The sequence below is a fragment of the Salminus brasiliensis genome, chromosome 15 (genome assembly GCF_030463535.1).
Source record: "Salminus brasiliensis chromosome 15, fSalBra1.hap2, whole genome shotgun sequence".
NCBI classification, from domain to species: domain Eukaryota; kingdom Metazoa; phylum Chordata; class Actinopteri; order Characiformes; family Bryconidae; genus Salminus; species Salminus brasiliensis.
Window position 1 is genome coordinate 2,474,518 of NC_132892.1, and position 12,122 is coordinate 2,486,639.

At 45.1% G+C, this 12,122-nt stretch overlaps 1 protein-coding gene across 2 annotated transcripts in view; it reads right to left on the reverse strand.

Annotated features, from left to right (window-relative positions):
- Nucleotides 1-12,122, reverse strand: part of LOC140535387 (receptor tyrosine-protein kinase erbB-4-like) — a 149,535-nt gene that overhangs the window by 73,558 nt on the left and 63,855 nt on the right. For both annotated transcript variants that reach the window (XM_072656715.1, XM_072656714.1), the window contains exon 2: nucleotides 4,586-4,737. In XM_072656715.1, the coding sequence (XP_072512816.1) occupies nucleotides 4,586-4,737 (152 nt within the window). The remainder of the gene's footprint in view (nucleotides 1-4,585; nucleotides 4,738-12,122) is intronic.

Here is a 12,122-nt window from a genome sequence, read left to right on the forward strand (position 1 = left end):
GGAGAAGCATGATGGTGGCCTTGTTGGTCAGTGATGGACGGGCATCTGGTCCAGGGAGCATTCCTATCATTCCTATCAATCTGACAATTACATGTGTAAAGGTCAGACTGATGGTTTAACATTTACTGAATGATTGATTTTAAACTGAGCAGTGTTTGTGAGCAGCCACGTAAACGCTGAAGCTAATACCGCCGTGTTATTTAGAGATCCCCCATGAAAAAAAGAGGATACTACCTACATTTGCATCAGCTGAAGGTTCGAGAAGCTCTTTAATTAGAAACGCCTCAACGGCCTAGCATTTCTGCTGCGCATTTGGACGAGAGCTTGAATTAAGATGAGAGCTAATTATCACTGTGATTTCAACCATTTGGAGATGCGGGTTCCTGCAAAACGCCTGCCGATTCATCTCGCTCTAACCAGATTATTCAGGACGAATCCCAAAACCCCAAATCACTCTTTAAGCAAAGCAAGACCAGAGCCTCTTTTGCTGCAAGGGCAAGACTGGCAAAGGGACATTAGAGGATATTTGGAGATGAAAGTCCCTTTGATATCAAAACAGAGTCAGCGATATCAAAAGGAAGGGTATTCACAAAAGGTCTGCTGGGTTTGTGTAAAGTCTTAGACGGGAGAAAAGATCTCAGCCACTAAGACTCATACAAGAGTCTGTGAAAAGTATGAGGTTGAAGCACTTACTTGTTTCCAGAAGTAACTGACTAGCCCCCTCCGACTAGCCCCCTCCGACCAGCCCCCTCAGACTAGCCCCCTCTTAGATCCCAGCTAGTTTGCACTACGTTTCGGTGTACAGTATGAACTTCGATCTCTGGGCTACGCTCATCCTTTTCCCCCTGACTGTCGGGCTCCTCTGCCGCAGTGGCAGTCCAGCCCTGAGCTGGGAAGACAGAAGATGAGACAACACAACTACTACTACCACTCCCACCACTCCCACCACCACCATACCACTACTACCACCAAAACCACACTACTACCACCAGCAACACCACAACACTACTACTACTACCATCAACACCATACTACTACCACCATATCACTACTACCAACACCATACTACTACCACCATATCACTACTACCAACACCATACTACTACCACCATTCCACTACTACCACCACCATACTACTAGCATCATAATACTTCAACTAGAACTAGTATTACTACCATACTGCTACTGCTGCTACTACTAGTATTGCTACTATACTACTAGGTTAGTCATAAGCCATGCTGATGAGGTCCTGGGCCCTTCACATCTAAACGCTGGTAAATATGAGCTCTACATCTTAAGCCTCTGAGAGCAAGACTTGAGTCCTTTACCAGGCAGGGTCACAGGAAATGCTACAGGAAACAGAATAGAGGTCCTTTTATCCCACAGAAGCTTTTTCACAGTAAAGAGCCGATACTTGGGTCCCAGACTCCCCATTGTTGAAACACCATTGACCGTTCCACACAGCCAATGGCGGTTCAGGCCTGTTTTTTTCTTCTTGTTATTGTTATTTGTGTTGCTACATTGAGAGACGTTAGCTGAGCTGTTCATGGGCAGTTGGTGCTGGTTGTCATTTTCAGTTGTAGCAGAGATGTGGTGGCTGCTTGATGGAAAAAATATGAATTGGTCAATTTTTCAGAAAATGAAAAATTATGGAAAAATATATGGAAGACGAGCTGGATTACTCGCTGATAGTTGATCGTATCGGGAAGGATATCCGATCCTAATATCCTAATATCCTAAATCGCTGGGATCGGTGCATCCCTATTTGTCATATTACGCTTTTGTAGTCCTTGGTGCATCAAGTATTCTCAACATTTCTCAAAGTTTCTTTTAAGATCTTTGTGATAAAACATCGCACAATCTGTAGACTCCGCCCTTTCCATTGTATGTGACTCACTTTCAGAGTTATGAGGCTCTGAAGACGGCTTGCGAAACTCGTCTCTGCCTCTTGCCATGACTAACTGGTGGATTTGTGTGGCCGCCATCTGCCTCTCAGTCTACGGGTTTGTGTGAAACTGACCAACGGACACTGGTCAGAAACTTGTCCTCCGCCTCTCGTCGTTTCTACACTATGTTATTCAGACGTTCCTCTGCTTTAGTGAAGCTGAGACTCTGTAGACTGGCTTCAAGCACCAGAACGATTCGTCCACATGAGTATGGACGAATGTTTTCACAGGAAATATAAAGAATTTCCTATTTAGGGTCAGTTTTTCAGGTTTAGGGTTGTGGTATCTCTTCACACACATGGGGTCTCATTATCGAGAGAGCTGAGCTTGTTCTGAACAGTCTGATATCCAACATTGTGGGTGTGATCTGATACGCAAGTGCCTTTAAACGTCAATTTAAGAAGATCGAGAAACTTAAGAAAATCTAAATTTAAGAAATTCAAGTAATTCAAGAAAAACCCTCATAGGCTTCAGAGCGCTTGCCTTTGGAGTCTTCTGGTATAACTTACGATGAAAGGTGCCCAAACTTTTGCTTTGTATGGGGTTAAAACCCGCATGCTGGCAGAGTTGACGCTCGTCTTGCAGCACTTTTAAAGATCGTGATTATTTTTACGGATTTCTTTGATGATTAGCAGAAACTCGTGTCCTCATCAGGAACATCTGGGATGGGCTCAAATGGCTGATTTCATGAAGTCGACGCCGCAGATCCGAGACCTCTAAGAGTAGCACAGACCCAATCAGCTTCCAGAGATACTCTCTGCAAAGAAATCGGTCCTCCCGTGCTTTGCTGTCAGTGTCACCAAAAGCTTTAACTGTCTTTGCGGTACTTGAGAGGACGGCCTCGAGCAGAGGTGAGGGGAATATAAACACGGCTTCTCAAAGAGCAGCTTCTGTCTCCAGACTTGGCGAGAGCATCAAGGGCAGATGACTGGCGAGGTCGCGCTGCTGACAACAAGCTTCTACTGTTAAACCCGAGGTTTGGTGGTGTCTTTCAACTGAGCTCGCTGCCTTTAAACTTCCCTGGTCCTCTGTGTGATGATAACCTGCCTGCACTCGGATGAATGGATACATGAAGGCTCCAGTGGGTACGAGTTTATTCTGGGTGCTGAACTCGCAGCTCGATCAGCAGTGTACCAATAACCTATACAAAATATGGACAAAAGTATTGGGACACCTGCTCATTTATTGTTTCTTCTGAAATCAAGAAGGGGTATTAAACAGAGTTGATCCTGGCTTTTGTTGGAGTTACTGTCTCTACTGTCCAGAGAAGAAGTGGAGCTTTCTACTAGATTCTGGAGGAGCATTGCATGTTCAATGATGATGATCATCATCATCATAACCCCACCTCATCATCCCCAACTCCAAAAGTACTGGATGGAGCTCCATTACCATCATTCCAGAGAGCGTGACTCACGTTATGAGGCTCCGAAACTCGTCTCTGCCTCTCGCCGTGTCTAACTGTTGGATTCGTGTGGCCGCCATCTGCCTCTTAGTCTACGGGTTTGTGTGAAACTGACCAATGGACACCCAGAAACTCGTCCTCTGCCTTTTGCCGTTTCTGTACATGATGATCATATCCCCACCACATCATCGCCAACTCCCCAACTCTTCCCATCCAAAAGTACGGGGTGGAGCACCATCACCATCATTCCAGAGAACGCAGTCCTTCCACTGCTCCACAGCTCAATGCTGGGGAGCTTTATACCCCTCTAGCCCACTCCTTAGCCTTGTATTAGGCAACACAGTGCTTATCTGCTCCGGAGAGTCCCGTTCTACTGGCAGTACTTCTCTACAGGGACTAGACAAGCTGAACGCATCCATTAAAAGCACTGTCCACAAACTTTTGGACATATATTGTACATGTACAGTGTGTAGCATAGCATTACACATTGTCGCCTACCCCTGCAATTTGTTAGCCAAGCCAGCCCTATTCATCACTGGTCAGTTTCAGGCTGCTGTCGACCAGGTATTATTAGCTGGAGGGCCATTATCGGCACAGGCGGTCTCCACGAAGGTCGGCCCACAGCATAAGTGTTTCTGACAAAGTGGCCGGTGAGAATACAGCAGAAGACGGATCCTGCCTACCAGGAGCGCTCAGTACACAGAGCATATGGCTAACTGTTGTGTTAATGGTATGGCAGCTAATGAAAATGCTGATGGTTTCTATTTTGAAAATGATAATGCTGTAATTAGCAGCGCATGATGGGGCATACACAAGAAGGAGTGGTTAGATGTGGGGTCACAGAGTAAAGATAGTGTGCTTTGATGGGCTGTTGCAGGGGGGATAAATGCTAAATTTGCTTCGTGCACATCTGGCACCCCAGCTTACTTTTTTTATTTAAAAAAATATGGCTGCCTTTTAGTTTCCAGCAGGTAGCAAGTACTGCTTGGTGTTCACCACCAATGCACTGGTTTAAACTCGACCCTTTGGAAGCAAAATTTTCTATAGTAAAGTTTAATATCTAAAGAAAATATAATTAACCATTAGCATTAGCTAACAATGCTTTAGCTGTGATTCACCTTAGTGTTATATTTTGAGGTTTTAAAAGGTTTGGAGTTTAGAATTAGTCTGATTTACTTTAAATTAAGGCTTAGGACTGGTTTAGGCTTCAGGTCTAGCGTCAAGTCATGCAAGTCACCTTGAGGAAGTTGAGGTTGCGGTTGCGTTCAATGCTGGTGATCTCCAGATTGCCCATCACCACCTCGCAGTTCTCGTAGAACTTGCGCAGAGTGTTGTAATGCTGGTCTAGGTCCGACAGGGTGCTGAGCTTGTTGTCGGTGCCGGGACAGACTGCAAAACACAGAGTGAGAATTGGGTTAGGCTGCTAGGTTAGCACTTTTCCAACCAACCCAAGATGGGCGACAGACTTAACGTGCAATTAAGCTCATCGCTTTTCACCCATCCAACACCTTCTCCTGGCCAGCCAGAGCCATCATCAGAGCCATCAGCGGCCCTGCTGAAGCAGAACATGCATCCACTTCAGTCAACAGGTTGCAGCACTGCAATGTACATACATATACACCTACTCATTCATGCAATGATCTACTCAGCTAATCACGTGGCGGCATCAGATGGAGAACTAATGTGACCTCAGTGATTTTGAGCGATGCTAGACTGTTGCTGGTTTGAGGATTCCTAGAACTGCTGATTTCCTAGGGTGTTCATGAACAACAGGCTCTGGAGTTAATGGAATAATGGTGGAATAACAAAAACACACCCAGTGAGCTGCCGCTGTGATGGAGGTCCACAGAAAATAATGGGCATCTCTGAAAGCTCAACACATGGTCCAAGCTTGAGGAGGACGAGCTACAACAGCACAAGAACCAAGTCGGGTTCCACTTCTGTCCGCCAAGGACAGAAAGCTGAGGCTGCAGTGGCTCAGCATGGGCTCACCAACACTGGACAGTCCTACTACTACTACTACAACTGACTGGAGATATGGTCTGAAGCTGGTCTGATGAAATTTCTGCTGAGGAAAAACTGACAGTAAGATCAGAATTTGGCACCATGGAGCTGATCTGCCTTGTGTGAACAGTCCAGGCTGGTGAAGGTGGTGGTGTAATGGTGTGAACAGTGGTTTCTTGGCACACTTTGAGCTGTTAATACCAGTCAATCAATCATCGCTTGAATGCTACAGCCTGACAATCTGAGCATTGTAACATTGTATCATTGACTTATTGATTGGATCATCTTCTAATGGCTACTTCCAGCATTATGATGGTCTATGGTCTCCTGAGTTCTTCAGTGGACGACTGGGAAGGTCCTGTAGAACATTTTTGGGATGTGGTAGAACAGGAGATTCACAGCACGAAGGTGCTCCTGAAAAAACGTCCGTATTCCACGGTCTTGGAGAACCACTGCCACAAATAATTGAGGCTGTTTGAAAAACTTGGAAAGCCCTCAAATTATCTGGCTAGCCCACATGTCCAGCCATATTGTAAAAGTACTGTCCGTAGGCCTGCTCTGTGATATTTTGTGAAAGCAGACCCTAGCGCCAGTCCTTTCTGGAATGAAGACATCTGAGACGAAACACTGGGAGTCCTTTCTAATTCACTCTCCTTCATGTTTAATGTAATTAACTAACCCTGAGCTTCTATTTGCCCTTGAACCCTATTAGCATTCATATTAGACCTCTAGTGGGGATCTTCTTTAATTATTAGCCAAATCAGGAACATTTAAAGCGATGATAAATCATTAAACCTGCAAAAGAGAAAGAACTGATACGACTAAATCATGGTCAGACTGTAAGTAAAGGAGCCTAGACATTAGAGGCTATGTCAGAAAATCCTACGTCCTACGTCCATTGGTTCAAGAACACTTACAATAACCTTATTTTGTTGTTCATTTTTTTATATTGCATTTCCAATTGTTTATACAGTACACCAGCTTGCACAGCCACCACTACAAACTTTTACAAACTTTCGAAACAGGCTCTGGTCTCAAACCCCGAAAGCTCGATCTTTTATCATGGCCCCGGTGGCGCCGGGAGACAGGCTCGTCTTGATTTGAGAAATTAACTAAGCCCTGAACAGGTTCAACGGAGTGACGGATCACCACATTAGCGCTGATCCCTCAATCGCTTCCACTCATCATCTCTGGCTCAGCAGACCCGAACAGCCAGCATGCTGATGGGGCAATGCATCCAGTCCTTTTCTGTCCAAGTCTGGCAAGTCTCTCCCCCTTAAACCCAACATTTGGTCACTTTCTCCAGCCGTACACATGTAATCGCTCTCCTGCAGCCTCCTCGGCTTGAGTTAACAGCCGTGCTGGCCATGAGACAATGGCAGCGGATGCATCTCTTATCTCCGTCCTGGAGATTCGGGCATTGCCAGTTCACGGAGACCTTAAGTAAATGACGAGGCAAATATGGAGCTCGGGTATTCTTGGGTACAATGAAAAAATAGTAAGTAACATTTTAATAGGTGATATACAGTACAGTAGCTAGCCTGCTAGTTGCTTATTGGGTGCTAGCTAGAGATGGACTTGTAACCCCAGCTTAGAGGATGAGGGGTAGGGCCTAGCTACCACTTAGTGTAAGTTCAGAACTTAAAACAACATAGAAAAGCACAGACGAAGCAAGTTGAAATGCATAATAATAATATATTTAGAATATATTTAGAAATATATATTTAGAAATCACTCACTTCCACGCCCCTAAACGCTATCTACACAACTGGTCTTTATAGTCACTGTGAGGTCCAGACCCATGCCACTGGGATGGATCTAGGAACCGGTCTCCCCATCTGTCTTTACTGTCCAAGACTGGCAGAATAATTCAACTGGATGCAAAACATGCAGCTCCTGACTTAGCAGTTAAAGACAAGAGGGAGGAGGTGGAATGGCATGAGCATGACCTGGTAATGTCCCTCTGGCAACTCCAACTGTAGGTGTTGAGTTAAAGTCCAGCAGAAAAGCCCCTACAACTTCTCCCTACTGGACGACAAGGGTACAGCCCCTAAAAAAGGCAGAAGTGCACTGTGTAGCTCAAAGTGTTGTGAGAGGTCCCTGCTAGCTCTGCTGAGTTCTGATACTCACTGTACTGGGCTGAGTGATGGACTTCCGAGAGGGGTAGTAGAGTTCAGATAGTGGTGCTGAATGTCTGTAATCTGTTTTCCCCACAAGGCACATTAGTGATTAGCATATTAGCATAATATTAGCCTACTGAGCAGGGATTTTTTGAGTGAATGAGGTCTGTATTGCCTTGCCACTCAATGAATGAGGAACTGCAACGTCAGAAAACATAGATCACATATTCTAAAGAAGCTCTCAGAATCTACGAAACTATCAGCCGTTTGCCAATCACATATTTAGACTAATTTAGGAATTTAGGCATGTTTAGGAAATCATAGTAGATCGATCCCTTCGTCTCTAGCCCGACCTTGCACCTACATCTATTGGTCATTGTTCAAGAACACTTGCAATATCGGTATACTGCTGAGAATGGTCCACCACCATAAAATGTTGGATTCCATTGATGGTCCCAGTAGAAGCAGTGGATGTTTCTCATAAAATGGCCAATGAGCGTATGATTGTTATTAATTCCAACAAGAATGAGGTTCATTTTAAGATCCAGAGAATTTTGCATAGACTGGATTTCTGCCACTGCTAGTAGGCCCACAGCTTCGTCCTTCACACTATGGCCTTCGGCCACACCCAAAGGCAGTCACTCCTTTTAGCCAATCATTAACATCTGCTTTTCGACAAATCCAATGAGACACTCCCTGCACTCTTCTCAAAGTATGAGTATTTATAGCCCCATCATTCTCGTGCAGCGCCATCTGCAGGAGCCTGAAGTTACCACCACCTTAAAACCTTAAGCAACTTTGATGGAAACCTCCGCCTGTCTTTAATTATAAAATCCTTCTGTTTATTATGTCCTGAATCAATAATAATTAGCTTCAATGGGAAAAGAGAGGCGTAAATAAGAGCCATTGTGACGTTTATGGAGCATCACGCAACACACAATCAAGGGAACGTTAATCAGAGTCTCTAATATGAATCCATATTTTTATTACACGAGAAGCCACAGCAAGTCTCCCATTTTTCCCCCACAGCTGTGTCGTAACCCATGCGCATGGCTATTGTATGAGGTCGCTGAAGCGTGCTGAGGGGGAAATTGTGCAAATAATTCATCCCAGTGCTCTTTTATAGTCTTTCACAGCGTGTGCCATCAGGTGGGATAGGGTACTGGCACTGTCAGGCGGAGCAGTCGAGTACCTGAACTGATGGCAGGGCTTTTGCGGATGGGTGTGTGGAATGCTGAAGAATTGGACAGGAAACGTTTGCTTGGGCAATGTGAAGGAAATGAATGGTTATTGCACATATAATCATGCATTGATTTCCTATGGAGGACGGTGCGCGTGCCACATCGTTTAGCAGTGAGTCCATTTGCCCAGATTGACTATGCCATCCCGAGTGATGACCAGCAGCAGTTTCACTGTCTCCTCCGAAATGAACCCTGCTGACTGCAATGATAAGCAAACAAGAATAGTTTTCGGCATCTCCCATTCTCTACCCACTAAGGATACCCAACACAGAGTGCAGAATTCTCCTTAAAATAGAGATAAAATATGACCAGTTTATTAGAAACCTTCTAAAATCTAATAGCTCATTTTTGCTGATATACAGTTAAGAGACTGTAGATCCTCTGTTGATGCTGTTAATCAATGGCCATTACTAGTGCTATAACTCTTTTCTCATTACTGGTCAGTTTCTGACTGCTCTTAACCCCTTGTTGATACGGTCATGCGTATAAACGTCCACCATTCTTATAATTCTAACAATACCTGATCAACAGCACCCTTAGTGGTCAAACACATACGAATGCTGGACACGGTAGAGGGAGGATGATCAGTTGTGCATTACCAGATGGACTATAGCCTGTAATTAGGCCTTCATGGTTGGTATGGAATGGTGAGTAATGCCAAGGATCTTCACAGAGTTGACTGGGGTACTGTTTCTCAGCTAGGCAAGGACCTCTTCAACCTGCTAATAGTATTTCCTGAGTGACCAGTAGACAGCTAGATGTGTAGCCATTTACCATGGAAATACAAGGTTCTTCAAACCTGGTATTGAGCTGTCTCGAGTTACCAGTGGACAACTAGACAATGACCAATGAATGACTTTTCCCCTTCAATTGTAAGAGCGATATTTTGATTGTATCCTGACAATCTGTAGTTGCTTCAGGTTCAAGCTGGAGGGAATTTTACATTCTGTTCAGTGTGAGTTTTTCCCTCTGCAGTATTCGCTGACACTGGATGTACTCTGCTCTCTTGAGTCAGTGTGTTATTACCTGTATGTCTGGGAGGAACATTCACAACTATTCAACTAGACGAGTTCACCAGAAGTATCCAGCACAGTTTGGCTGAAAGCTTAAAATAGACTCCGATACCCTGAAACTGAACAATACGTCAGAGCGTCAGAAGCCACAGAGAAGCCCGATGATAGCAAACGTGGTGGGTACACATGTGCGTGAAAAAGTGCAGAGGTTGGCGGTATTTCCGACAAGGTCATAACAGGATGCTCCCCTCCTGTGTTTACGGTCTGCGACGAGGAGCTCGCTTAGCATAATTCGATACGCACAATGCTAAATCAAATTTGGCTGGGGCGTGCTGTCAAATCTCCATCTTCATCCGCTCATCCCGGAAGATGCAAATGTTTAGTAGTCTGAGAGTGTAAGAAGGCTTTTCTCGACAGCAGAGGACAAGGTACAAAGTTTCAAGCCGCTAGATGGAACGGCTGTCAGCTGTCGTTCAAACCTGTACCCATCTATTATGAAGAGCATTGCAGATAAACTCCAGAAAACACCTGAATTACTAGAATTTGTGACTTTTGGAATTAGGTATTGAACACCAGCGAAATGCCAGAGCAGTGGTTCCAAGCCCTTCCCTACACAGTCTCCAGCTACCTCAACCACTCAAGAACTCAAAAATGGCTTGTTAATAAGTTGATTTGCTGGGTCAGGGGTGTTGGAAGCAGGGAAAACACTAAAAGGTGCATAGCAGAGGTTCTCAGAGGACCAGGGTTGGGAACCCTACTCTAGAGCATGGTACTGCGCATCAACAGACGGACTATAGACTCTAACTGTACTCCGACAAGATATAATTAGTGCCTTATTGAGTGCAAATTTGACATTTCTAGGATACAGGGTGAGTCATAAGTGTCAGGATGGGTCAGTCCCATCCCAAGAAGGAAGCACTGACCAGTAAAAGCACATTTCTAAGGGAGCATAAATTACAAATGAAGTTAAAAGTATCCCACTGATAAGTGACCTTCAAGCTCCAAGCCATTAAATCTGACCACTTATTCAGGGCCCCTCTGCGTTTGTGAATGTAAATGATGTTTTTGGAGGTTCTGGCCCTGACTCCAGTGCCCGGCCTTCGCCAGCGAGCGGATAATTGCTGAATTAAGTGAATGAGGGCTGGTCTGCGGAATTGCTCAGTAGTTGAAGAACGGTTATTACACAGAGAGGCAATAACGAGCTCAATGAAGTGAGATGAATACGTCCATCAGGCTTCTCCTCCACACCCTTGACTATGCGACTCTACAACCTCAAAGCTTTGGGTGGGGTGGGTGGGTTGATGGCACTTGCTCACTTGCTCCCCAGATGATGTTGTGATGTTAGTCAGCAGAGACGTCTGGAAGCTGTTGTTGGACCTCAGCCACATCAATGGAAGTTGGCTGAAGAAGATGTGCTTCTTCCTCCTAGTCATAGTGGGAGATCTTTACCTGATGATTGGGGAGAAAACGAAGTTGAGGACATGATGGAGATACTACATGACCGACATCCGTTCTACTGAAGTACTTCAATCCAGAGCTTCTCAGACTGGTCCTCAGGGCCCTCCAGACTGTCCACATTTTGTGTTTTGAAGGATTTGAGAAAGCCGGCTGATCAACTCTGGAGTTTTTCGAGGACTTGTGATTGTTCCAGTGACACACACAAGTCCCAAGTTGAAGATGCCTTGAGGACACTTCTTCTGCGTGTTCTCAGGAAGTTTTATCTTCTCACTGCCACCCTCAGCTGATGCCGGTTTCACAAAATGCTACATAAGTAAATATTGTTCCAATGGCTCCTGTCAAGAGGTGGGATCTATGTATTAAGTATGAAGTGCACAGTCGGTTCTTGAAGGTGATGAAAGTGCTGAAGAACCAAACCGTGATGTTCTAGACAAGCCAGACTGGGTCAGAGCATCTCCAAAACATCAGGCAGGGTCTTGTGGGGCATTGCCTGGTATGCAGTGGCCAGTACCTACCACGAGTGCTCCAAGGATAGACAACCGGTAAACCAGCGACAAAGTCATGGGCAAATTATCATTGGCCAATTTTTGACCACAAGACGGCTGCTGACCAGATTTGGCTGGTGGACGAGTTTCATTGTGGCCACGACACTGACATGGCAGTATGTGTGTGGCACTGGTCTGTGGGGTGTTATGGGAGTTTTTACACGTGTCAGTGTCACTGAGCACCCACACAATAGCCAAAGCAGCGTTGTGGTCAGAAATTGACCACTGATGAAGGGCTAGGGGGGATGGATTACAACGTAGACCGTAGGCTACAGCATGGTGGAGCTAAAAGGTAGGGTTTTCTGCCAGCTGTCAGTGAGTGTTAAATATCTGTGTTTATTCAAGGGTTTTATAAAGGCAACAGTTTCTCAATGAGTGCCAGGCTATTTCTGT